Source organism: Pollachius pollachius (genome assembly GCF_949987615.1).
Source record: "Pollachius pollachius genome assembly, chromosome: 10".
Classification (NCBI taxonomy): domain Eukaryota; kingdom Metazoa; phylum Chordata; class Actinopteri; order Gadiformes; family Gadidae; genus Pollachius; species Pollachius pollachius.
In genome coordinates this window covers 9801237-9829033 of record NC_136943.1, presented here as the reverse complement: position 1 = coordinate 9829033, position 27797 = coordinate 9801237, and the positions used below count along the sequence as shown (strand labels likewise).

The 27797-nt window shown below is 42.9% G+C and overlaps 2 protein-coding genes across 3 annotated transcripts in view; one reads left to right on the top strand and one right to left on the bottom strand.

Moving 5' to 3' along the window:
- Positions 1–13108, bottom strand: part of kdrl (kinase insert domain receptor like) — a 55552-nt gene extending 42444 nt beyond the window's left edge. For both annotated transcript variants that reach the window (XM_079744929.1, XM_079744930.1), the window contains exons 1-8: positions 12622–13108; positions 6528–6609; positions 4963–5165; positions 2776–2891; positions 1334–1481; positions 997–1124; positions 530–707; positions 164–290 (exon numbers count right to left, since the gene is read on the bottom strand). In XM_079744929.1, coding sequence (XP_079601055.1) covers positions 164–290; positions 530–707; positions 997–1124; positions 1334–1481; positions 2776–2891; positions 4963–5165; positions 6528–6609; positions 12622–12685 — 1046 coding nt within the window. In that variant the 5' untranslated portion in view covers positions 12686–13108. The remainder of the gene's footprint in view (positions 1–163; positions 291–529; positions 708–996; positions 1125–1333; positions 1482–2775; positions 2892–4962; positions 5166–6527; positions 6610–12621) is intronic.
- A 2344-nt stretch (positions 13109–15452) lies between these two features.
- Positions 15453–26053, top strand: tex11 (testis expressed 11; the record flags this gene model as incomplete). Its single annotated transcript, XM_079745067.1, has 29 exons — positions 15453–15480; positions 15834–15946; positions 16221–16305; positions 16427–16506; positions 16628–16708; positions 16864–16983; positions 17217–17297; positions 17395–17480; positions 17562–17619; positions 17733–17828; positions 17932–18013; positions 18098–18176; positions 18315–18466; positions 18578–18663; positions 18742–18879; positions 19145–19247; positions 19348–19472; positions 20762–20847; positions 21233–21286; positions 21354–21394; positions 21483–21566; positions 21843–21913; positions 22586–22699; positions 23010–23082; positions 23826–23975; positions 24278–24386; positions 24804–24924; positions 25585–25752; positions 25982–26053. The coding sequence occupies 29 exons, from the start codon at positions 15453–15455 to the stop codon at positions 26051–26053; spliced, it is 2736 nt and encodes a 911-aa protein (XP_079601193.1).
- Between the last annotated feature and the right edge of the window lie 1744 nt (positions 26054–27797).

Below are 27797 nucleotides of genomic sequence, written 5' to 3'. Positions count from 1 at the left end.
ACTAGCTTTCATTCAATGATAACTGATGTTCAAAGCAAGTGATCAATCACTTATCCAGCCCTCGTAGCTATATGACAGCTGATAGTGATATCATCTCAAGACCTCTGTACATTTGGATAACACAAACATCTTTTGGGTCAACTTTCTGGGAGGGTTCACTTACCATACGACTGAGTCAGCTAGAGGCAGTGCATCGACCACGGGGCTAAACACCAGTTTATTTTCTCCCTTAGTAACCGTGACGTAACGAGCTTGAGCATTTCTATAGCTAAGGTGGATGAATGGGTGCTCTGAAACCACAAAAAACAAACAATAACAGACATAAAACATCAGCGATTAAATAAACAAACAATTAGGGTGACTTTGAAAATCAAGACAGGCGACACCTGACCAAAGGAAGTTTTAAGATCTCACTAGAACTGCACCAATGGAAAAGGTACAAAAAAATTAAAAAACTGTAAAATAATAATAAATTGTCATAAAATAATCGGCGTAGTCAAAAATGTAACCCTCATTTCGGAGCACTTACTAAATACGATGATGTTGATGGATGCATGCCTCCTTTTGTCGCTAGTTGGTTGAAGCACAGCGGTGCAGTTGTATTCCCCAGCATCCTCCATGGTAACACCGTGGAGCGTGATGGCATTGTACATCACGATAGGAGCTATGTCAGACTTTTTCTTCACAATGGAGAAACTGCGGTTGGCCTGGGGACAGGGAAGAATGTGAATACAATGTGTAACTCGATGTTGCAGAGAAGAGCGCACAAGTGATAGGACACTGTACTGGATACTTTTCCCTGGTTTCAAAGTGAAAGTGAAACTACAGAGTATGACAAGAGATACGATATACACTTATAAGTGTAGCTCAGTGTAGCAGATTACTGTGAATTATAAACGCTATTGGATACACATCTAGACATCTCATCGAACGCATTAGCGTAGATAACGCTAATGCTATCCCTTGATAACGTTAAGTGTAATTCTTAGCACTTACGGGAATTTGCCATTCAAAGCTGATTCTCCCATAATAGTCGGTTTCCCCGGTGCAGTTGAGTGTGAGGTTGTCTCCCACCAGCACCCTTTTAGAATCCGGGATGAGCTTTACTCTCCTTAGTACAGTTGCTGCAATAAAGAGGTGAGAGATGTACGTCATTAATGGCAGACACAGAATTCGAGATGATCCAGGAAAATAGTTAAAAATTTCATTACAAAACCAACAACCCTTACAAGCGCTTCTCCAAGATTAAACATGCTTTTGAATCCACATTTCTATAAAGAAAGAAAAAGTGAATTATGACCAGGGATTTTAGTGTTTGCTTGTGGAGACTTACGTTTCCGTTGAGGGATGTACATGGACTGAAACGTTTGCTTGTTGACCGAAGTGGTGCAGATGAGTAGGTTGTTGGAGATGAAAGGGGGGTATTGGATCTTGAAACCCACCTTTGAGTCCCATTCTATCTGCTGGTCAGGTTTAGTCCCCTGGTGTGGGGATGGGGGGGGCAAAGATAGAGAAGGTGTCTTGTCAGGGTGCGTTTGCATCAAGGGATAGTTTATTTTCGAGAGTGTTCCCGTCCCAAACAAAAGACGCTGGGTTCCCCCATGTCTCTAAACCTTTACCTGTGAGGAGTTTTGGATAAAAGTGTCTGATAAGAGACTTAACACCCAACCACTTATGGTTGGGTGTCTAACAACAAACACCAAACTTATGATGTTAACAAATAACTTCATATCTGTCTATCCAAGGGATGGACAACTTCATGGTGATCAGCTTTGGACAATTACTTTATTTCTTTAGTATTTGTGCTGTTTTCTGTCTTGCTGGGAAAGGAGGCGTAGCAAGGGAGGAAGGAAAGGAAACAGGGAGGAGGGTTGCCTTAGATCTTCTTGTAGAAGGAAGTTTATAGAACTGCTATCGTTATCATCTTGGTAAGGTGGGTTTTTTTCCCACCAGGCTTTTGACAAAGGGTTGTAATGCGCTTAAATCTTTATGGCATGTAGTCACGGGCATCGGCTGGTTCTGTTAAGATCCAGAGGCCTTCACACACTAGCTGTGATGGCTTCCTGCAAATGTCATGCTATGTAAAATGAAAACTGATCCATAACCTGAAAACAAACCAGAGTCTTGCAGTTGTACCTCCAACTGATACCTGACACCATAAAACTGAACGATCCTCTGGGACATCATTAGCTATTGTTTCATCTGATTACACACTGTTTACTGTCCTCCCCTGTGTTTCCGCAACACAATGTTTGCAGAAGAAGTGTGACTAAATTTAGACGGTGGATCTATTCTGAGAAAAGAAACACTCCTGGAAGACCTTCCTGTCCTTAAAGGAAGGAGACAGGATGGCTCCCTGAGCTGGCCCTGGGCTTCCCTTCAAGTGGCCACTGTCCCCCTCTCTGCTTCCTTACGGCTAGGGCTGGTATAACTCACAACACATGTGAGATTTGACCAAACACTCAAACAGCCTGGGTTTGTTGTACTCTTTTCTTGAAGGACATTCCTGACGTACGGCCTGTTGACATCCCTGTGACGTCTACATCCAACCTGTGTCACGGGCTGGGAACTCCGAAGCTCAGAGCCGTTTTCCCGAAAGGATTATCCAAGAACGCAATCTCAAACAATGGCTAATAAACGGTTTGTACATTGGTTTATATTGCTAATAACACCACGGACACAACAGTGTATGTAAAATACGGTCTGCAACGTTGGTGTGTCAATGAGACTAAACAATGTGTGACTTTATGTACGGATACAAAAATAGTGCCTTACCTCTAATGTTACCACTACCTCTGGAGAGGTGGTCCTACATGGCACTATGAGTGTGGACTTGTGTGCATAAATCACCTCGGGGGTATCCTTGTGGGAGACAAAGGGAGAATGGGGATCTGTAAAGGAAGAGGTGACAAAAGTTACAGCTAGGCCAGGGATAGAGTGGTTTTTGGGGGTTTGGCTCCCGACCCAAGAGTCATTGGGGTTAATCCTCGAATGTCTATAACTACCTGTTGGCATCCATGGGCAAGATGCCAAACATCTTATTGTTCACATGTATCTGAACGCACCGTAAATCGCCTTGAAGAACAGTGCCATATCACTTAATGGATAAAAGTAATCTCTTATTTACTTGTCCCTCTAAGGATTTTCTGTAGTGATTTGTAATTACAAATCACGAAAGGTATGTAGAGCCAAATCTATTTCAGCCCAAATCCCAATTGAATTAAGGAAAACTTGGGGCTGTGCCACAAAGAAATCAAACAGGATGTAGCAGGCCTGGCTGTGGTTCAGCCTCGCTGGGGATGGGCCTGGCTGTGGTTCAGCCTCGCTGGGGATAGGCCTGGCTGTGGTTCAGCCTCGCTGGGGATAGACCTGGCTGGGGATGGGCCTCGCTGGGGATAGGCCTCCCTGTGGATGGGCCTGGCTGGGGATGGGCCTGATGGGGTTCAGCCTGCCTGTGGATCAGCCAGGCTGGGGTTGAGCCTGGCTAGGGATGGGCCTGGCTGTGGATGAGCCTGGCTCTGAATGCCATTGAGAGAGTGCAAAGGCCTGCTGTTTGTTCCTGTTGGGCAGCCAGGATCCACGCATCTGTAGTGGGGAGTCTCAGCTAAAATAAATAGCCAGTGATTTGTGTAAGGTCAAGACATGCAGGTGTGATAAAGACTCCATTATTTGTACAGCACACATGAAAAATTATGTAATAATAGTTGAAAGGGGTGTGTTTGACTAGACGTGATGGCAGCATGCTGGTAAATCACTAAAGGGGAAGCAGTTGATTGGCAGGTCTTGCTTGGCGAGCCAAGGGAGGAAAGGGGTGTGTGCCTCTGATTAGATTTTAATGATGTTTCGAGTGACCCATGTTGCTTTGTATGTTTGCTCATACAGGACTACTACTTCTGTACTAAATCTAAACTTATTTAATTATATCTGTTTGGCTTGGTGACTTTTAACAATTCCAAACTGGTTTCTGCAATAACAAAATAGTCAACAGGTTTAAAATTGAGATGTGTGTTAATATCATGGACAGCGTTTTATTAAATCCTTGTATGTGAAGCCATCCCATCAGCATTCAATACATTTGATCTGGGTGTGGCAGTGGACTTTGGTAGCCTGAGTTAATATCGCAAAGTGGGTGTCGCTCACTACATTTCTTTTTGTAATCATGTTATAATAACTGTAGCTGTGCCTCATGAAGAACTCAAGCAACTCTCGCACGCGATAACTATTGGAACTAAAGTGACAATAGACATTCACAGGGGGGACTGTGGAGAGGTGCTTCAGGAGACGGTTTTACAGTAGCCAGGGCAGGAAATCATAGTCAATGACCAGGGTTTCCCGTGCTTTGGAACCCTCCCTCCCAGCTCCACAAGAAGCCGTGGCCTCACAGACGCCCCTTCCTCTGCTTCCCCCAGTCTCAGCTCCTTGTGAACAGTCTGGAGTCCTGTGAGCCAACTCCTCTCACTGAATGGCTCTCAGAGCGCTAGTAAATGATTAACAAAGGGATTGCGACCGCTCTTCAAGCTTGTAGACAAAATTTGCTGCACGATCTGAGCCGCTGATTGTCTTGGTTTGCTATTATCCTTTAACTCTCTGCTACTTTTGGTCTCTTCTTAAATTATTTATTTTGCTCTTTAACTGTTCTTCCTTTTTTTTAAAAATTTCCTCATTCTTTTTCCTTTATTTCTTTCTCTCACATGCGGCAGTTTCACGTTGAAACCCGACAAAACTACCGAACATTTCTGAAAAATAGTAAAGTATCTTACAGTATATATACAGTTTAGGAAAAAATATTGGCTTTTCAAACATAATGTTCCATGTTTTTAAACGCACTGGCAATTGCCTCGACACTGAATGAACCTGCAAGAGTGATGTCCCAGCCTGTGATTGGCTGTAAGTTTTTCACATAGACCATCTTTCATCGACCAGGGTTTCAGCAGCACCTTTAGAAGGCATGGCGAGCCTCACCTCTGACGTAGACGTAGACATGGGTTTTGGGGCGCGGGGCTTCCTGGGAGTAGCCGCAGGTGTAGGTGCCCGTGTCGTTGGCTTGCAGATGTCTGACCGTCAGCTTGCTGCAATGGGAATGGAGGCGGGGCTCGCAGTCCTCCACCACGACCCCGTCCGAAGAGATGGAACGTGGCAGGACCCACTGCAGCTGGTAAGCGCCCCTGTCAATCAGGAGCAGAGAACCAACCGAAGAGGAGAGGAGAGAGAGGAGGATATAAATGGGTGATCGTTTTAAACGTACGGGATGGATGAATATGGTGATAGTTGTTTCAGTTCCAAACACATATCTTGTATCACACCTATTGAGAATGTACTCGACCAATAGAAGAAATTACCACTATTTTAAATACCCAAGACTCTCCAGATTTTTCCTCAATGCCAAAACAAGAGGAAGGACCTTTTATAAGGATGTTTTCCCAAAAATATTTGTCTTGGGCTAATGTCCATCACACTTAATGAAATGGAAACTTGCATGTGAATATTTCATGTGAATGTTACCAGAACATCTTTCTCATGGATGAAGTAACTAGGCTCGCCTAACACATATTTTCACACACTATTCGTTTTAAAGCGGCCATTAAAGTGATCCCAGTGGAACTTCAAACATGTTTTGCATACCAGTGACTTTGCCTGCAGCACTCTGGGTCAAAATCAGCAGGGACAGAAGCACAGCATGTTGCATATATATATATATATATATATATATATATATATATATATATATATATATATATATATTATATAGCCTTCTAAGGAAACGTTGTATTAGAGAGATGAGCACAGCTCAGCATTCCTGGCACGACTACAAAATGAGGCACAACTCTCTAATCTTAGCAAGTGAGATAGTGGACCACTGGGATAAAGACACCCCGCCTCCAGCAAAGACCACACATCCCTATCCAACTCACAACAAAATGGAGGAAATGCAAACAAATTGATAGATGACCTCCACCTCCCCACAGACCACTTCCTTGCAGTGGTTTCTGTTGTCCATGCATGTATGGGTGTGTGTGTTTCTCTTGAAATCTGCGAAATCTTCCCCTGGTCCTCTGATTTATTTCTGACTAATGTGAGGAAAGTTCCGGAAGGTAGGAAAAACTCTTCCCGCCTGACAAATTAAGACAAAGAAATTTGTGAAATGCCATAGGCCTCTGTCAGCAATTAGAGAGATATCTTCCCTGTGAGAATATCTGTTCAGATTGACTCTGCATGCCTCTATTTCAGCCTGCTAAAAGCTTACTTCTTATTAATCAAGGCGTCTCTTTCCTGATTGCTTCGGGTAATCCATCCTGCATGTCAATCACAGATGCCTGAATGCAACATTTCTCAATGGCGGAGAAACGTAGTAAAAGGGGGAGGTATTTTTTTTATATGTGGATTATTAAAAAACAATCCTGCTCTCTATGCTCTATTCTACTCCCTCTCTTTAGAACTCACGAATCCTACCTACTGCCCCTTTAACGTAATAACAATGAACATAATGATGGACTCATTTATCAATAGTGTTTGTGTGTGTAACATACCTGCACATAACCACCATTGAGTCTCCACTGGCGTAAATGTGAGGGCTCTGGGACGGATACATCAGAGGGGCTAGCAGGTTTCCTGTGGGACACACAGCCATGCACACACACGCACACACACACACACACACACACACACACACACGTACACACACACATGTACACACGCACGCACACACACACACAAAACACAAAAACACACAAAGAATATTAGATCGGGGGCCAAGTGAGCAAGATACAAGTTTCAAATAAATGAATAGTAACAGCATCAGAGCAATCGCTTAAATCGAATACCTATGCACACCGAAATACGATCTGGTTGCGTGATGGCATCATTCATGTGCACATCAGATTACGATAATGTGCTGAAAAATATGAGAAATGATTTGGGATATTTTCCCATCATTCATGTGGAAGCATGCATGTGTGATGACTATCCAGCCCCAGCCATTTATGCAATTTGCTCTGAGATCACAGAGGGGTCTGGTGCAGAAGCACTCTAATAATGTCGGTGGTGATGAGCAAATGTGTGTGGGAGAGAGAGAGAGAGAGCAAGAGACAGAGATGACGCATTGAAGAGATTTGTCTCTCTCTCCCTTTGTCTTCTCTTTGGTAAATAACAGCTGCCAAACTGTAGCGGGCGCATTGGGAACGGGATACAATTAAAAATGGGTTTCATTTATTTAACCGTTGACCTTGTTTATGTTCAGGGTGCTGTTATCACATGTTCAGTTGGAGTGGAATGGGGGCGGGGCCGGGATAAAGGCTTGTCTCAGCTGCAGGTGCTGAGATGAGGAAACACTCATTGACTCCTCGGGGTGGTGGTGTGTGCGTACGTGTGTGTGAGGTGAGTCCAAACGTCCCTTCAGTTACTTCCTTCTTTGCACCATACTCCCTAAACATATTTTCCTTATGCATTAACAATCCTTAGTACCACGCAAACCAGCTCACGGTACGAATCGTGTCATAAGCAAACCTAAGTATAAACGTTGAATTGTATCATATGGTCCTACAATGACAGTAGTTATGCAATATATGTATTAAGTGCTAGGTCTGACTCGGACTTTGCTGCTGGCTGACATCCAAAGCTTTGGCACGCACCAAAGTGCTGCTGTTGCACATGGCCAGGCAAGGCCGTGCCAGTGTTGGCAGCGACACCTGAAACCCGCTTCCTTGTGTCATGTTGTAACATCATTGTTTTGCTGGCCAAGGTTTTTTGGAGGGGGTGCGGGGGTAGGGTGGGGGTGGTGGTGTTCTATAATGTTATTCAGCTCCCATTTTGGATGCCACGCAACTGCCCACTGTTTATTATTAGTAGTAGTTATTACTTTCACAGAAGATTAGGCGATATCCATCATTCAGACCCACAATAGAAACCATCTGTTGTGGCTGGTTCCATCCCATTTATCAAAGCCCTTGGCTTTGAATCCCCTTCACGATTGCCATTTGCTACAGTCTACCAGGTGTATTAGTGTAAATTGAATATATGCATTTGTCATTTTTCATATATGGAACATACTGTATATAGTTAATATGGACCCTCATGGACACCGATAACGTCTGAGTGGAAGATGTGTCTAAATGGCATAGATCACCTGAACTACTGCATTCTGAAAGCAACCAAACCGATAGGCCACACAAACACAAACAAGAATTACAACTTGACTAGGCTCGCTGCACTTCATCTCTCATGGCCAGGCGGTTATCTCTCCCCACACTCTTCTCTAACACACTACAGATGGAGTACGGAGCAGCAAACCCCCCCACTCCAGGGATAAGACCCCCCCCGGTCTCTCTTTACCCACATCATCTGTCTTCAGAACTCTCCCACCTGACCCTCTGACTGCACAGCGCTGACCTCAGCATCAAGCATCCCATCAAGACAGATGTCTCTTGATGGGATCTGCTGCATTCCTCCAGCAGAGCATCTGCGAAATGGCAGAAATGGTGCTTATTGTGGTCGATCAAAGAGCCCCAGAGCTGGATCCCATTAGAGAGAGTCTCCAGAAACACACAGAGTAGGAAGAGCGGGACTGGAGAGAATGTGACAGAGAGATGGGGATAGGTAGAGAGAGATAGGGAGAGACTGACAAAATGTGAGTGAATCAGACAGAGACCAAGAGAACGTGACAAAACATCCATCAAGGTCTCTCTTTCTCACTACTCTACCATCATTCTCGCCGTTTCCCCTCAATCACTCTCCTCTTTTCATCCGCACTATTTTCCAAACCTGTGCATGAATGATTTGTCATGAGCTAATTCCTAGAGTGAGCCTCAAACTGTAGTTCACTTAGTATTTTCCAGTTTGATGCTCACTGTGGTTCATCTGGGATCCTATTTATTGTCTGTTTGACCTCACAGGGTTCACAGGAAAGGTAGCGGGCCAGGACTCTCCGTTCTTAAACATTTATGATAATCTCTCACCCGCCAGGAAATGAAGATGTTTTTCTTCTTTTATATGCTTGGATTGGATGATTTAGTCTTTGACATTTTGACATGTTTGTCTCAGATACTAAATGAAAATGTTTTAGTCTGCAAAAACAAGTGTGTGACCAAACAATCTGCCTCCGTTGTACAGATATTTCCATTTGACCCTGTCCAAGACAAATAATTACTTTAAACTATTGACACAATTGAAATTGTCGAATGATCGTAATATCATTATTAAATCAAGAACACCGGTGTTGGAAAAAAAGAAATGTTCTGTAATACAAGATTAAATTTAGCCATACAATGCTCAACAGTATTAATATGTCATGCATATTGATTCATGAATCAATACGTGCAATGATCTGTCCTGCCTTGATATTTCCTATGAAACAAGGATCTGTCCCTGGGTGGTATTTGGCAGTAAAAGCCACTATTACAGTATGCGATGACTCTAGCGTGGCAGGAAGCCGCCCTGCCTCAGCCCTCTGTCTACTGGGCATAATGTGCGGAATTCCCTCCACTTTGTACGACGGGGCACTATTAATCTCCGCACACTTTGTGACTAACCATGACACAGGAGTCTCAGGGGGGAAGGGGGGGAAGGAGATGACCAGAGCCCATCTTTTTTTGGGGTGTTTTCAAGGCAAAGCAACAATGTGACTCTTGGCAACTCTCATGTGGAAGCACACCGCTTTCCTCTTTATAGTTTCGAAAGTGCCAAAGAATGGGCAACAAAGGCAGCTGAAAAGGGCCGGAGAGGGGGCTATTACTCTAGATAAAGACGGAGAGAGGGCCGAGGGGGGTGGATCACGTATCATTGGGGGTGAAATGTGTACTGGCTGTGGCCACCATAAGGAAAGTTTCCTTAGGCCTACACGTTAGTCTAACCCAGGGTAGGAAGATGTTGGTATGGTATTATATTATTATGGTATTATGATATTATACATGTATATTTATGTTTTTATCATTGTGGATTAAACAAGTGACTATATCGACAAGCCCATAAGAAGGATATAGGAGTTTTACAAACTATGGAGTGGGAATATTGCATGGAGGGAGATTCTGAATGGACTTTGTAGCAGGGTCTACATGTTTTATATGAACAGAGTTTGTCGAAGTTTGGATTGATATTAACACATTTATTTACTCTTGATATAAAAAAGGCAGCTGTAATGTTCCGAAGAGGTTTTTGTGTCAATGTCATCATCATATCAGTTTAAAATGTTACAGTTAAACACTAAGATAAATGTACAAAAGGTGCTATATCCCAGCAGGAGATTTACAGAAAAAAATTGAAGAGGACTCGGAGCCCAGCCAAAGTAAGTTGTTAATAATGTCGTAGCCGTGCTACACGTTGGGGTTGGCTTTGTGATGGAATATTTTATGACATGGGTTCCCTCCAAAATCCCTTGCAATTGCCAACTACAGGGTTAAGACAACAGTGAGGGAGGGCTAAAATGTCCAAGAGTCCTCTTTAAAAAAGCATAAATAAAAGGTAAGCACCTGGCCACAGTGAGTGGCCTTTCTGACTCGTATAGAGCTGATGTATACTGCGTAAGCCAAAGAGATCGCGGCTATCTACCATGTCTGATTAAAACTAAGCAACGCACAGAAGCTCCTTGAAATTGAAATCTCACACAGGGGTTACAAGGAAATATATTGCCGGCTCAAGCCGAGCTAGACCAAGGATGCTTATATAATCCTGCTTTAAGAAGAGCAATAAGGAACAAGATATACCTTGCTGTTTTAAGTTTTTGGCTGCCCTTTAGGCTTTAGAGCTAGGTGCATCGTAAATGAGTTTATTCGTTGTGTGTTTCTGTGTGTGCAAGGTCAAAGCCGGCTAGTGTGCAGATTAACTCAGATGGAGGACCACAATTTTTACAAATAACGTATCATTTAAATTGCAAGGACCTATGTCATGGTCAATTTTATTAATACTGTAAGCTGTGTGTATGGATTTCCTTCAGTAAAGACAAAGTTCTATATTTTAGGGAAAGGTAGATGCCATCCCATCTAAATTTTCATAAAATGATTTTAAGGAATGGCTGAATCCAATGACTGTATTACCACATCAATTCTAACCATATATTCACTGATAATATTACTAGATCTGAAGCAATAAGGGGTTTGTTTAAAGAACATTTGTTACAACAGAGGAAAACAGAACACATGTCACAACACTCAGTCTTAACTGAAACTCACCCATCTGACTCATCATGGCTCATTAAGAATGTTGTTGATGGGTCATGTTTAAGCACTCAAACCATGTCTACCTTTTAACCCAAAGTAGATATATGCTCCATTTGAAACAGTGAATCAATCATTGTCAGTCAGGATCCAAAACGAATAGAACAATAATCCTGTTTGTTTTAGTCAACTGATGTCATTACGGTTAGACTTTGGACAATTAGCAGATAAAGTAGAAAAGATAGACAGTAGAAGAGCAGTAGGCCTAACACTGTAAACAATGTTTTTGTCATGTTTGAGAACATGGCCTGCCTAACCAGCAATGTATGGTTAGGCATGGTACAGGAGCATATCCCCATAATGGCATACATCATCTCCACCTAATCATAATCCAAGCATAAGAAAAATAGCAATGCAGAGCGTGTGATCTTCTTCTTTGAATCTATCTCATCGGTGACTAACTGCTCTGTATTTGGGTTAATGTGTATCAATCATACTCGCCACTGCTTTTAGGAACTGGATGAACATATCTCAATTTGAGCATCAGAGATCTTTCGGGAAGAAGACTTTGCTCAGGTAGCGTTTCCCATTTCCGTGACCTCTGTTGGTCAGAACAATTCCAGGAGGGTGTCTCTCTTGCCCAAACGTCCGTTTCCTCCCAGTGTCTTTCCCACGCTCTGTGTTGTGCGTGGACAGCGAAGGAAACTCACTGACAAACACTGCCAGACACGGACGCTAATACCTGACTGTGAATGACAGATTGGTTGCGTGTGTGTCTGTGTGTGGTGCGTCTTTGTTTGGCGGTCTGTTTATGTATAGGAAGGAATAGGCCTAGCCTACAAAACAAACTGACAACCTCAACCCAAGTGAAAAAGGCGGATGAACCACCACTATATTGTACATTGCACATTCATTTTTCATCATATCATTTAGAATGTCCTGAAATAGCACTTTTATATTATGGACGCATCTCAAGAGTTTTGCAAGATCGCAGGCAGCGATGCAGGACTTAACATCCGCTACCTCTAGTGGCTATGAAACAAACGGCACGCTCCAGTGACTACCTGAGCACTCACAGATACAGAAAACAAATAAGAATAATCAAAGGACGTAACCAATCACGTGTTTGTCACCGTTATCGGCTTATAACGCGTAGGCCTAGTAGATGTGTTTATGCAAAAATAACGAGATGAATTGTACATAAAGGCATTGTTGGTATACCCTATTTCCTTTGCAAATAAAAATAAAAAACAAAAAAACGAAAGAAAGCGAAACAATGTTCATTTGAAGTTTCAAGTTCCTGTAGCCAACTATGAATTACTTTATAATGGGTGACCCATTATAAAGTAATTGTATGTTTTTGTATGTTGTAGCCTATGTTCGTTATGGACCCATTATAGGTCCATAACATTACAAACATACATGCAAATAAACCAGCAACGGATAAACAATGAGGAAAATAACCATACAATCTTACCATTTATTGGAGCCACACAATAAAAGATGACAGCGACTAACTGAAAACAGTCAAATGGTGCCATTCTGTTACTCCACACAACTCTTCATCCAAATCCAAACCGCTTGATAATCACAAAGACCGGTGTCGTAGATCCACGTAACGAAAAATAAGACTTCCCGAAGGTGTCCCAAACTTCTACAGAGGAAATCCTGCTCTGTGTCTATACCCAACGAGTCAATAATAAATGTGAAAAGAGTCAGTGACGGTCTCCAATCCCATCGCGCGGTTCTCAATAGAGCTCCTCTCCGCTGAATGAGGCGAGCAGGCTCTGTACCTCTGGAGCTCTCCTCGGAGCAGGTGCGATTTAGTTCTCGCTAAGGAAATATCAGTGATCAGGATTTTCAACACTTTGAATGAATGTTTAATTTGAACAGCAATAGAGCTGAAGAACGCCAACCATAGGGGTACTTTTTCCTTTAATACCCACTGATGGAAATTCTCCTTCCTTTCGCCTCACACTTGCGGTCCCGCACGCGAGCCAAACTTTATAGAGGGCAGAGAGGAAGGACGCAACGTCACTTGAAGGGGCAAACTTCTGTCTTGGAGCTAATGAGGAGGGACTTTGAATTTACATTTTAACATTGTGTAAAAGAATGTTGTTTTACTTCCTATCATACATTATACGTGTTTACTTCCTCCCAGATCGATACCACCGTTTGGTTAAAGTGGAATACCAAACTTGAAAACTTGTTAGTAATCAGTTTAACTCTGACCATTACTGAAATGTGCTCATACTGCTTAGTGTGTGTCAGATATTTAGAGGAAACAAGACCTTGCTTGAAGCCTGTTTTGAAGGTCCAGGATTGAGGAGGGGATAATACTTTTATGAAATGAAAGGACAATGGACTTCATACACAATAAATGAAACCACCAGGACTTCAATGAGATTAGTCTCATTAATAGTTAACTTGAAAAGTTATAACATAAACATTGGTGCATACAATCTGCTTACATTTCCTCCCAGTTCTATGTGGTAAAGAACAAAAACAAACTTGCATTTCTACATTGATTGTTCTTTCACAGAGCATGTTGTTTAAATGATAAGGTTAAGCTAAAGTTATCTTGTCAGATTCTCAAATGCTTGTTGTAATGGTTTTTTTTTGAGGAGACAGAAAAGTAAACAGCCATTAAGAATGAACATTTGCTGGGGTTTATTTTTAACATGAGTAACAGGATATACAGCTTTTTATATCAAGGTAAATAAACGCTGTGCATGTGTGTTTGTGTGTCCTCTGTCAGTGAGCCCCGTGCTGTGTGTGGATGGGCCACAGACGGTTTTCTTCACTACAATAACTGTGCGTGTAGAAACTCCTGTAAATAACAGCATCCTGGCCTCACCTTTCCGCCTGCGTCCAGATGGAACGCCAACTCTTCAGCCATTTTGGAAATCTTGTTCCTCTGTGGCTCCTGTTGGTAGGGAAGCCACCCACAAATGTTTAGTCTAGTTCCTCCATGGAGAAAACAGGGATACATGAAAATATGGCCAACGATAAAACTCACTTTAGGGGGCATTAATATGTTCTGCTAAATTTTATCTACCAGCAGAGCACTGTGAAAAAGTTTGATTGTTGAGGTTGCAGTCTTCTTTATATCCTTATTATACATACATATATATATACATGTATATATATATTGACTGCTAATACTGTATGTCTATAAAAAAAAAATATATATATATGTATATATACATATACAGTATTAGCAGTCATACACAGTAATTCAAAAGGCTAAAAAGCTTTCATCGCCTTAGTAGTTTCAGTCATTTCAGTCAATTTGCATTCATTTTACTTACTATGCTACTATACTGTACTATAAGTAGCCTACATACTTGTAGTAGCCAGAAAAAAATTGAATGTGGTATAGTAGTATAACGTATAGCATAATACACATACAATGTATGCTATACAAATTTTAGTGACTACTACAAGTATGCTACTACTTGTAGAAGTCTTTGGGGAAGCGAACATTCCCACTGGGCCAGGAGGAAGCAGATAAGTCTCCTCCTGGAACAATTGCTGGAAGCGGCAAGCTGAGAGTGCTGGGTTTTAAGACGTTTTTACTTTAGAGTCCTGTGTAGAAAAACACAATATCGGGGATAGACCATTTCTGCACACAGCTTGCACTCTTTCCTTTGAGCTGACAATAAAGTGCTCAGTAAAAAGAACCCGAGCAACAAAGACGTTTTTTAGGAGGGCATTGGAGGGGGCTGCCTCCCCTGTCCTTCTGTCTTGGTGACCAAATAACTCTTGGCTGTGTGCGAACTTCTAAAATGTTCATCGTACTGTGGAGTTTGCTGGATACCTTGATTATAGGAATAATAGGAAGTGTTATCACATGAGCCAATCTAATCATATACATCTTATGTTGTTATCCATTTTATGTTGAAATTTTGTTATATTGAAAAAGGCCTTGATTGAATAGGCCTTTGACAGAAAGCTGTCGGCAAAGTTGTTGAGTCCTAGTAGGCCTATAGCTAATTATCAACTGAAACAATGTAAAATTTGAAAATATTACATATTTGAACACATGTCTATTTGTTGATCTACAAAGAGTTAGGCCACTTAGGCCTAGCCTTGTTACCCTTTTGGCCAAGGGAGTTTGCCTCTATGAATTGCCCAACCTTATTGTCCAACATTAATATAGATAAACTGCTACAGGGTCACAGTTCAGCAACTTCAGCACCACTGCATGAAACACAGAAAGACCGACATGGCTGCTGACGTCATTGCTCGTGAGTCGTGACAGTTTATGACAGCGTTCTTCTCAAGACACACACGTTTTCTGTCAACATGGAGCAGTTTGTTACTAATGTGAAATGTAAGCCACTGTATTGTGTTAACACGGCGAACTAAGAGTTTATATCAAGTATATTTTATGTTTGATACATTTTTTCTTCACAATAGTGAATTAGGAGAAGAAGTTGAGCTAAAATTAGCAGCTATTAAGCCTAGCTAACTGCTGACTCAGCTAACGTTACTTCACGGGCATTGATGCCATTGTAATATTTAGCTGATCAAATATGACTCTTTAGAAAGTAGAACGGTTACAAACAGGTCCTGATTAGCTGAGACTCGGTCTTTCAAAAATGTAATTTTAGTACAAACCTCGTAGGTCAATACGTGAGCAAAATAAATCTTGAATAAGTATTCACAAGCCTTCTCTCATCCCAGGTCTGGTGGAGAATCTACAGCACAGAGAGCAGGCAGATTACGAGGGCGTTATAGACAAGCTGTTTAATGAAGTCTCTGTACTCGACCAGCTCCCCAAACCTCTGGATTCACAGGTAATTCACTTATTTATTTACTATTATTTTTTGATAAGTATTCATTACATACTGAGTTCTGGTAACTGTTACTCTCTTTATTATACCTGAAGCATTTGTTCTGCCTCTTTACTCTTTCCTGGCTTGAATTGCGTTACGTTACTCTCAATGCCATAATAAAAAGATTTGTCTCAATCATTAAGTTGTTTGTGATAGCAACCTCAATGGTCTGTGGCTGTTTTATGACTTGGCTTGGTTTTTCACTTGCCCATTGTTTCACCCACCTTGACTTCAGCTTGAGGAGTGTGCCATCCAGCTGTGGAACTGGGCCGTTACAAAGCGTGTTGGCACGGCGATTAATAAAACCCAGAAAGCGAAAGGTTCGGTGGTTTACAATAAAATGAATAGCTATGCGTTAAGAACACTACCTAACTGTATTCTAACATTTTCTGGGATGTGTGCGCCCGTTGTTTGACTTTCTGTCACTCGCCGCCTTCTCAGTTCGCCATGTCGCCTGCAGTTTGCTGTACTGCAGTGCGCCTGATCCTCCACCAGAGAGCATCGTCCGCAAGCACATCTTGGTAAATGTATAGTCTGTTGACCATTTTAGAAGAACCATACTTTTTTATGTTGTATATGTCACCGAACATATAATCCTTTTTTAATCTTTTTTTTTTATTGTTATTGTATTTTATTTTACAGATGGCTAGCAAGACAGGCAGAACATGGCTGGATTGTAAAGATCCCCAGTTGGCAAATCCATTCTTGGCATTAGCTGTCAAGGTACACATTCAATACTGACATTAGCTCGGGGTGCTCAAAAATTTATATTTATTACATTAAATATACAGATATATACAAATATACACAGACATACGCATACAGACTCAAATTGTTACACTGTTACATTACATTACATCATCTTACATTTTATCCAGAGCCTGGAAATCCTCTATAGCCAACTGGGGTCTCGGGGTGATGGAGACATTGACCTTAATGTCTCTAAAGGGGAAGTGGAGAAGGATCTGCTTCGAGTCCTCTCTTACCAGGCAGAGTCGGTGAGCCCAGACGTGTTATATCACACGTACAGCAACCTGAATATTATGTTCTTGCAATGTTTTTCCTGAAACCCAGGAAAGTGATTTTCTGAGAAGACGCTGCTCTGTGGTTGGGGGGGGAGTGACATGTGAAACAGCATTGCAACAATGAAGAAGGATGGATCTCATTGGTTGGGAGACAGAGGTGTGTATCATTTGCTGATATGGTTTAGCCTTTTGTTTTGTTATTACAGGCCGTATGTCTGGGGAGTCACCAGGAGGCTGTGGTCTATATGCAGCGCTGTAAAGACATGCTGGCCCGGCTCCCAAGGGAGGTTAGAGAAAACAACATCATACATTTTACTGCTCCAAACCGGTTGTTTGTATGTAATCACTTCTCGTCCTTGCTTTATTTTATGGTTTTTCATGCAGACCGGCTACCTCTCGCTCATGTGCTATAACTTTGGAGTAGATTCGTACAATCTGAAAATGTTTGAGGAGAGTTCCTTTTGGTTAAGGTAATGATTATCATGGATCATTGTACAATCTAATTCTAGAATAATCATGGAGTAGAATCACAATATAGTTGTCTTTCTCAGCCAAAGCTACGACATCGGTAAGACGAATAGAAAATACTGTCCTGGACCCGAAGTCCAAGTAAGATGGCACAGGAAATGTTTAAGTTTATGTGATACCCACATCTAATGCGTCGGTACACATTGATCCCCCTTTAAATACACTGCTTAACACTCCAATTGTCATTATGCTAGGCCAGAGTATTAAGACTCCTGGCAACGGTTTATTTGGAGTGGGACTGTCAGCAGTTTCAAGAGAAAGCCCTCAATGCTGTGAGCCTGGCCAACAAGGTGGGCCATAAGCAGTCATTTTCAACAATGAATGATACACTGGAAAATTACTGTTATTCCAATGACAATACGCTGCAGCGGCTTACACTCTGCAATTTGACAGGTATGCATGAGCGCCTCTGGACTCAACCTGAAGATCAGGATCCTCCTGCGTTCGGGGGCCTTGGATGAGGCTGTCACAGCAGGTAAGACGCGGCTGCTTATTACCCATTGTCTTTAAACAATGAGTCGTTAAATGTGATGTGGATATTAAAACATGCCTTTTTCAGGGGTGAATGAGCTGCTGGAGACTGATGCTCCTCTGGAAGTCAGTCTCAGCACAGTAAAACTTCTCATGTCGGCGGACCGGTAAAACATACAAACACAAATAGATCCATCGACTCACATTGAAAAATGTATGTACAAGATGCATATAATTGTATAAAAAAGGTAATATGCCAACAAGATACATATCCAAATAAACACACATTACTATGTTTTTTCCAGAGAGACTTTGGCATTTGACTATCTGAAACGCGTGTGTCAGCACTTCGAGGCCTCTCCCGAGCTGAGTGCTGCTTCGGTCCTGCACATTGAGCTGCTGTTACAGAGAGGCAAAGAGCTGCTGGGCAAACAGAAAATAGAGGACATCATCACCGGTACGTTCTGATGCCATGTTTGTCCCTCTGAAAAATGGCCAGTGTAAACACAGGAGTGAGCCTAGCCTAGCGTTGCCCCATGAGTGAAGAATTGTGTTTTCCCTGTGTTAGGTCATTACACAGGAAAACCACTGACTCCCCAGTCTCTTGTTAGCCTACACTTGCTGCTGTGGGACAAGGCCGCCAAACACTTTGAGGTAAACTGAACAAGCCTGTCCACTTTTAAACTGTCTATTCCAAACTCAGAGTTACGTAACACCAGCTCCCCTTGCCAGGCAAAGAACTATATTGAAGCTCTGCAGTGGTACAACTACTCGCTGAGTTTCTACAAGGCAGGTCAGATGGAGCCCAACCTGGCCAAGCTGCAGAGAAACCGAGCCTCCTGCCTTCTCCTGCTGAAGCAGCTGGAAAAGGTGATGGCCAGAGGGACACAGTTCAGACCAGGAAATAAACCTTTCCTCCATTAGTTCAGCCCCCATTTGGCATTTTGAATCATATTACATGATTTTCTTGGTTTGTCAATAAGGATACTATCTATAAAAAATCTTTGAGTTGGCTAGAGTAAATAAGCACACACAAAATAATTAAATAAAGACAAAAGGATACTGGAGTAGGTACACAAAGTGTATGTAGTGCCAACTAAATACACCGCTCCACGTATAACGCCCACTGTTCCAGGCAAAAGATGCAATCAGGGAGGCAGAGAGATGCGACCCTGACAGCATCTTCACTCAGTTCAGTGTTTACAAAATTGCCATCCAGGAGAAAAATATCGAGAAAGGTAACAGAATTTATCATAACTCATAAGGTGTAAAAAGTACACGTTATGTAACTACTTTACTTCACATGTATATTTGCGGGTATGTGCTCTTTCATGGCAGCTGCGGAAGCGTTGACAGCCATGGGACGTCTAGCCAACAGCCCTGTAAGCAGAGAGGACCGACTGCTGGTGTGTGAGAACGCTGCCTCCAGTCTTCTCAGTCTGGCCGCACAGATAGCTCTGGAGGTGAGCTCCACACAGGCACCACTCTGGGCTCACCGGGGTCCTTTATGGGAGAAGACATTCGGTACGATCCTCCCCGGTATATAAGTGCAGAGGTGTTAAGCAAATAACCCAACCTCTTAACTGCTTCTGACAAGCTGTTTTTCGCAGTCAAAGGATGTGGTTGATGACACAAATGTGTCTGCGCAGGTGAACGCGCGACGTGAAGCATGAAGCATATAGAGAGTATGTTAAGCGTTATATAAATGCCGTCGCATCTTCGGTTACTCACTCGCTTTTACATACATTGTGGCTTTACTGCTGCTGCTTCCACTTTCATGTACTCACGTGCAAGGTCATTGGCTGATCAGGGGGCCAAAACGTCCTCCAACATGCTTACATAAACATAGATCTACACAGTTGGAGCTGTGGGGGAAAGTGGCTAGATCTATACAGGCAGAGCTGGGGGTGGAAATGGGTAGAAGTGCAGGATAGAGGTGAGTAGAGCCATTTAGATGCAGCGCTTTAAAGTGATGAATGAAGCGTTTGCTTGATTGTCCTCCACTGGGCGGTTGCCAAATAGTGATTGCTTCACCTGGATGCAGGATGTGCCTATTGACTGTCACAGATACTTGGCTGTGATATCTACCACTGGTGCTGCTAGAGCCACTGTTCTGGGTTGAATGCTTGTGTAGGGCTTGTACATCACAATGTCACGTCGCATTTTGGATGCATAGGAGCATTGGAATTTTAGTTATTATGTTAGTAGAAAATGCTTTTTTGGTCGTTGCTAGTTCATTAATCTTCAAATGATCTGTCATTGTGGGGAGTCATTGTTGTGTTGGAAACTGCCAAAGCGTTTCTCATGCAAGATGTGGCAGAACACAGTTTACATAGCCCAGGTGACGGTATATTTACTTTGATTCAGGGTTTTACAGTACTACAACTCTCCTCTTAAGTCCTCTTAGGTCCTCTTAAGTCCTCTTAATATGGCTGTACGGAGTATCGCTAACAAAAGAATCCCCTGGGGCATTCTGAAGTACAAGCCCTATAAGTCAGTGGTGCAGGTGAGTCCTGTGCTTTAGTGTACTGTAGCACTGTCCATCAACAGAAAATATCGTCATCTATGATATCCTCATCTATGGCAATTTTATTGGATAAAAATACCTTTAGTTACGGAAATGTAGAGTCATAAAAATCCACGCTTTCATTTTGTATCTTGTGTTTCCTGTATGATAGCAGTTAACCACTTAAACCGGTTCTAACGGGTTGGAGGATGCTGATTGGTTGTGGTTTGATTGATTCTGTGACAGAACGAGGAGCAGGACACAGCCATGAAAGCGTTGGAAATTCTGTGTGAGAACTCCAGCGACGAGGCTCACGTTCTGACTGCTCTCAGGTCAGTAGCAGTTGGAACACAGTCGCTGTTGTGGTTTCTTTATCAGGCTTATGTTTTTAAATCATTTCTGAACCCATTACTGTTCAAATGATTTACTCTATACGTATAGAATTATTTCTGTGTTTTTATTTGATTGTATTTTATCTTGAAGCTCTACTGTTTAACGGCTGTTATGACAGAATGATGTAATGACTTGCTCTGCTCTGGGAATGGCCTCCCATTTGTTTTCCTCACCGGGGCTCTGGTCCACTGACATATATTCCCACTTTTCTCCAGCGAAAGTGTGTCTCTCTGTACAATAGTTAGTAGGTGAAAGAAAGGAGGTCATCATTATACACTCCCTCTCTCCCTCTCTCTCTCCCTCCCTCCCCCTCTCCATTCACAGGTGTTTGCTTCGACTTGTTCTCTCCACAATGGAAGTGGCAAGCGATGAAGAGAGGTAAGGATGCAGGTGTATTTTATTTTGGGGGGAAAATAACCAATCTAAAAACATTTCCTTCATGTAGAAATGTACGCCTGGAGGTCCTACTGTCCTATTTACAAATGGGTGAGTAGGACACACAACTATTTTGATATGCATCTGTTTGCTGTTCATATTGCTCACACTGTGATATGTATATTGTATTTACAATCAGCCCTTCAGAAAGTTTCCCAGTGCAACACTGGGCCTGAAGCTGCTGAACAACGCATCGAGGATGCAAACTGGTTCAGGAAGATCGGTATTGAGCCTCTCTCTCTCTCTCTTTCTCTCTCTTTCGCTATCACGTCACCTCTCTCTTCTCTCACTCTTTCTCTCTCACTCTTCCTCCTTTACTCCCTTGTCGGGTGTCAGCAATAGCTTATTAATCTATTCAGCTCTAAAGTCTTCAACACCTACCCTTCCTTATGCTTTCTTGTTTGCCTGTGATGTTTGTATCTGTGTGTGTGTGTTTGTGATTTTGTGTGTCTGTGTGTGTGGATGTACACAACTCTGTAAGTACCTATGTGCTTTACAGCTTGGAACTCTGCCCTTCAATGCGAGGACAGCCCTGGCCGGATGAAGGATTTCTTTCTGCTGTCGTACCAGGTGAGTGTGTCCGTGCAGGAAGGCCTAGATCAATACAAAATCAACATGAGACTCGCATCATGCGAGGCTGTGTTTACGTGTGAATGTTTGTACCGGTTTTTGGCTCCACTGCATTTATTTAATTAAAACGACACTTTGCCGGTTGATGGCAGCCCTCTTCACAAAATGTTTTTTTTTTTACTTTTAGCCCAAAGGTTTGCCATAGCACAAAGACAAATATCACCAAACATGTCCCCTTTTGTGGCATTCCTCCTACTGAATTGTTCATAAAGAGGAATAGTTTGCCGGAACACAGAGTCAACCATTTTATTTTTATGAGGCAAAAGCGCTGCTTACCTGAATGCTGGCTTAGTAACAGGGTTTGCCATTGGACAAACAGCATTGATGAAAGCATATGAGTAAGTATTGATGTCATCTGAGGCTTTTCTCTGAGGATATTTTAGAGACGGGAGAATATGTAACTTATTTGTCCCTCTTTCATCTCTTGGAAGTCCCTGGGGGGGGGGGAATTTAACTGGTAACTGGTTGATATTTTGTAGTTGGTTCTATGTTGCAGTTGTCTTTATTGGTTTAATGTTTTCATGGCGTGAGCGATGTGTGTCTAGAGATGATATTCTCTCAAAGCATTTAATAGATGAAATGTAAACGTGAAACCTTCTGACCCCTCTGCAGCTGTCCCAGTTGTGCCCCCCCAGCAGGGTCCTCCTCATGGGCCAGAGGACGTGTCTCCTGATGGCTGCCGCTGCTTCTCTGGAGCTCTGCAGAAAGTCGCCTCACTCTGTCCAGGTGTGCCCCCCCTCCCATACACACACACATACGCACACATACACACACACACACACACACACCCACCCACACACACACACACACACACACACACACACACACACACACACACACACACACACACAGCACCTCCCTCCTTCCCTCAGCACACATTGAGCTTCATTCATGCACATGGATGGGAATGTTCCCAGACCAGTAGAGAGGATTTGTATGTGTTTAAAACCCCTAAAGAACACGCAGAGTTCAGAGGAAATCTAACCACTAGGTGGCGATAGTGAATACACAACCTGTGTATGTGTGTTTGTCACAGACGGAGGAGCTGATGAATGCCTTGGAGAATATTCAGATCTGCACTGAGGTCTGGAAGACTCTGAGAGCTTTAGGTACCCCTCCATGTTTTCATTACGTAACATGGTACTCTTAGCTTAAAGTCCCTATCAGGCTGAAGACATCAACCAGGCTGGTGGACCTGCAGAAGCCCAGTTAACTGTACCTGCATGTAGGAACTAAATCAAAACCCCTTGATTCTGAAGCTGATTTAGTCTAAGTATAAATGTAACATATATCATGTGAGTGAATGGCCTGCAGAATGCAGGTCTGACATTTTGACATTGTTAATTTGAATAACATGGTCTAACAAGATTGAAAAGGGTGTTTTTAGGTGAGAAACAAAAAGTATGCATTTCACATTTTATATAAGTGAAGGTGCAATGCATTTTAGACTAAGTAAGTAGTCTAAAAGGTTGTTCAGTAACAGCTGAACATTGTGGTTTGCATAGCATTAGTTTGTTTAGGATCCATAGTCGGAATAATCTGAATATATTCGACAACCACACACACACAATCAAACAGTGGTCTTCAGGTTTAAAATACCAAAAAATCAACAAATGTAATTAATTCATGATAACATGAGAGCTCTCTGCTACTGGGCAGCCCAACCTGATAAAACAATACAATTATATTATGATATAACCCTGGATTTTCAAAATCAGACTTGTAGAGAATTTTGTTTAATGGTACACTTAATGATAAATTATCTTGGCGGTCAGCTATCTTTTTGTTTAACACAGTATTTTGTGATGATAGTGGTGAAGCCTCAGTTCAACTCTGTGGTTCTTTGACACAGGAAACTTCCCCAACGACCAGACAGACACGCTTCTGCTGTTGTATGAGTTTGAGGCCCGGGCCAAGTTGAACGACCCCAAGGTTGAAACCATACTGGAATCCATCCTAGAGCTAGATGATGTGGACACCAAAGTACTAGAGACTATTGCAGGTAAAACCGATAGACACCCACACACCTACACAAGCAGCCAAATCCCCCAATAGGTCTAATAAAGACAAATAAAGGCTCACTTTTAGATATTGTATCGACACGTGATCATAACTATTTAGTCATTTACACTTTTATCCCAAAGTTTTTCACAGTGAATTCAGATACATGTCATTAACTGGTAGGGGCTAGGGAGCTTGCCCACAGCCAAGGCTGCAGACAGGGACCCAGGACCCAGTACCTTTAGGCTGGGAACAACATTGCAACTCCAAGGTTCACCGTGGCTTATTCTTATTGATTGGCAGCATTGTCCATGGAGCCCCCAGCCCATTACCCCTCGCTGTGTAAGAAGGCGTTGAGGATCGCTCTTTCTCTGCACAAGAAACGACCCGACGTTGACAAGGCCCGCTGCAGGTACCCTCACACAAATCCCATCTGTGTCTCTCACCATGAACACTGCATCATCATTAGAAGGATAAATCACACTATCGAAATACATTACATACTATCATGGTAAATCAAAGGCTTAGATCACTGCAAGACCTATTACATCATGATTAAAATGATCATGTAGAATATGTTTCAAAGTGCGTTAACGTAATCATTAAGACAAAATGTTTAATATAACGATAGAATATTATGTAAACTTCATGATTCACAGAATCGACAATGATTTGTCACAGAGCACTCGTGTATCGATGATTGATTCTCCGGTGGCTGCTGACCAACATCTTGCTGTTCCTGAGCAACTTGGCGCTGTTCTCAATGTATGAGCCGGGGGGTGATGGTGCGACTGTCTTTGTGTGTGTGTGTGTGTGTGTTTGTCTTCAGACAGTGTGTCCACAGCCTGATCCAGCTGTCCCTCCCCAGCGGTGTGTCGGAGGTAGAGGAGCGTGTGCTGGAGGAAGTGTGGCTCTACTACGAGGAGGCTCTGTCTATCATCGCCGCCGCAGTGAGTCAGCAGCACCTATCACCGCAGCACCTATCACCACAGCACCATCCCCTGGCTCGGCCCCTCCCTCCCCCATCCTCTCTCTCTGCATTATAATTAACCCCCTCTACTCCTCTCCTATGCCTGCCCGGTATCCACAAAGCGGTTTGCTTCTCCTTATCAAATCAACCTGCTTTTCTCTCTACTGCGGGGTTGGTTGGTAGATGTGTTGTACCGACCACATTGCGGCTGATGAGCTAGGCAGCCTATCAAATCATCCTGGCATTCCAGGTCCTCATTGAAGTCACAAAATTCATATTTCCATAAAAAACATACGTCTAACGTGATTGTGATTCTGAAGCCACTTGGGTATTCGACAGCTCAAAGTTGAAGGTCAAGTTTAACAGGTGTCAAACGGTCAGAGCTCTTTAAACGAACCGTAACCAACCGTGCATGGGCCCCACTCAAACACATTGGTGCTTTTTTATCTGTATTTAATAACCTTTTTTTTTTTTATCACTTCTTAATGTCGCACAGAAGCCGTAACACTGCCATACTCGCCATGCACAAGCCTCACTCCCCCACACCCAGAACTGGGCTCCTGTCCCTGTTTCTCTCCAGGAGCCAGAAAAAAGGGGCTTTTCCTTCAGATTTAATTTGTCCCCTTCCCTCCCTCCTCAGCCAGACGACTTCCCAGAGATGGAGAGCCTGTGGCTGCTGACCCGTGCCTGGAACACAGGGATCCTGTTGTACAGCCTGGCCCAGTACCCGGAGGCAGAGAAGTGGTGTGGCCTGGGCATCAGCTTCATCCGCCACCTGGGCTCCCTGCAGGAGAGCTACCAGACCCAGGTACAAGAGCCAGGGCGCCGGGGGCAACGGGGGTGGGGAAGGGTCAGGGAGATGAATGAAGCAGAGCTGGAGAGGTGGTGGCAGTGGAGCGAGACCATGGCGGAGTCATTCCTCCACATATTGGGGGTGGTGGGGAGGAGGCTAACATCCACCGACAAACACAGAGCCTCAGAGATCTATGTGATGAAGTGTTTTAACAGAGGCTGTCGGTCTGTTGGACGTCCCTCAGATGTCGCCTCTCTACAGCGAGGTACTGGACAGGTTGGACCGAGCCAAGAAGAACCTCATCATGGAAGAATGACCAGGCTGGGAGAAACTCTTCACCTTGGATGACTGTTTTACACATTTTCTCAAGGTGACCTCTGCCCTGCAACTTGTTCCCAAGCAAAGTTATTGTTGGACGTTCACTTTTATTATGTCCGAAACGGTTCCTGCCAGATATTCCACTTACATGTATGGGAACTTTTAAATAAACATTGAGATGGTAAGTAAAAAAGTGAAAAATTCTTCACATCTGCCACTCAAGAACCCTGTGGAGTTTGCATAGGGTTGAATAAGGAGAACATTGAAAACCCAGTAACCGAGTCACATATTTTATTATTTCCAAACAAATAAACTCTGGTCAATTCCCAAAAATGAAAACCCAAACAAAAGTAGCATGACTGAGTTCCCTCATGACTAGGACAGGGAAGACCGTGACGCAGAGTCCTGATTGGCTGTGCCACCCGCACAGACAGGAAGGAAAACTACTGTACAATCAAAGGGTTCATGTTTGCAAGCACTTACTGCACATATGTGCTCTAACATAAACAACTCATTACCCCAATAATGACCAATGATAACCAACCCACCTTCCCTCCCCGAAAAAATGTTAAATTAAAATTAGAAGCATGTTATTTCTCTCTCACCAGAACAAGGACCCTCATCAATTATACACAGGCATTCGGGCTCCATTTCGTTATATACCTCAACCTCCGTTAAAAGAGTAAAATGAAATCAAGTTCTTTGGGCTTCGACATGGCTGACTGACATACACATATTTAACAGTCAGCTGTATTGGAACGGAAACACCAGAGGAGCACGTTTCTAAATGTCTAAATGAGATACTGGTCGCTGCTCCTGGCCTCTTGATATTTGTTATGTAGGTTTTCTGATCGTGTCACCCTTTTCAGTATTCATACATATATATATTTTAAAATCTATACACCCAGACACGTTCCACAGGAAATCACATTTAGACAGGCCCTACTTGAGGGAATTAAATTCCCAGCCGACTAGCTTAGTGTTCCAATAGGCATCTGAAGAGATTCGTCTATAGATAAATACCAACGATACGGCACATTGTTATGGAAATTATATCTCAGAGTAGCTCAAAGTTTACTTACCTGACATTTGTGGACTATAAAACATGTCCCAGTCTGATTCCCACATGCATGAAGCACAGGTGAGGGGATGTCTGCTGGGGGCTTATTTACATTGTACAGCTACCACACCCTTTATGTTGTTGAAACAGTCTGCAAGCAGTTTATAAATGGCTCTGTTCCCGTCGGATTTTCCCTGAACTCTGGTTTTGACACAGGTAATGATAGCTGGTTAAGCAGTGGTAGTAGCCTGGCAGGTGGGCACACTGTTCAGTAAATGCCTGCAGGTATACAGGTACTCCGCGGGTGGTGGGAAGTGAGGGTCACCCAAGTAGAGTTAAGGGTTACCGTTTCTTTTTCTCCTTGCAGTGGGACTTGCTCTTAAGAGACCAAAAAACAGAAGCTTTTTTTTTTGCTCTTGGGGAAAATAAATGTAAACTGTTGGTTCACAGGGGATGGGTGAGGGCACAGTATTCCTTCATCACAAGCCGACACGTGTTCTTCACATGAGCACATCACGGCCACGTCATGGGCCCACCCGCACGCAAATATCACTGGTCGCTTCAATCACGTTGCTATCAGACCGCCCACACTCATGCATCTTCACACAAAGCTTTCACCACAGCTGAAGAAACCAAAAACTAAGACAAGATTCGTTTTTTTTCTGATTAAAAATGGTTCAGA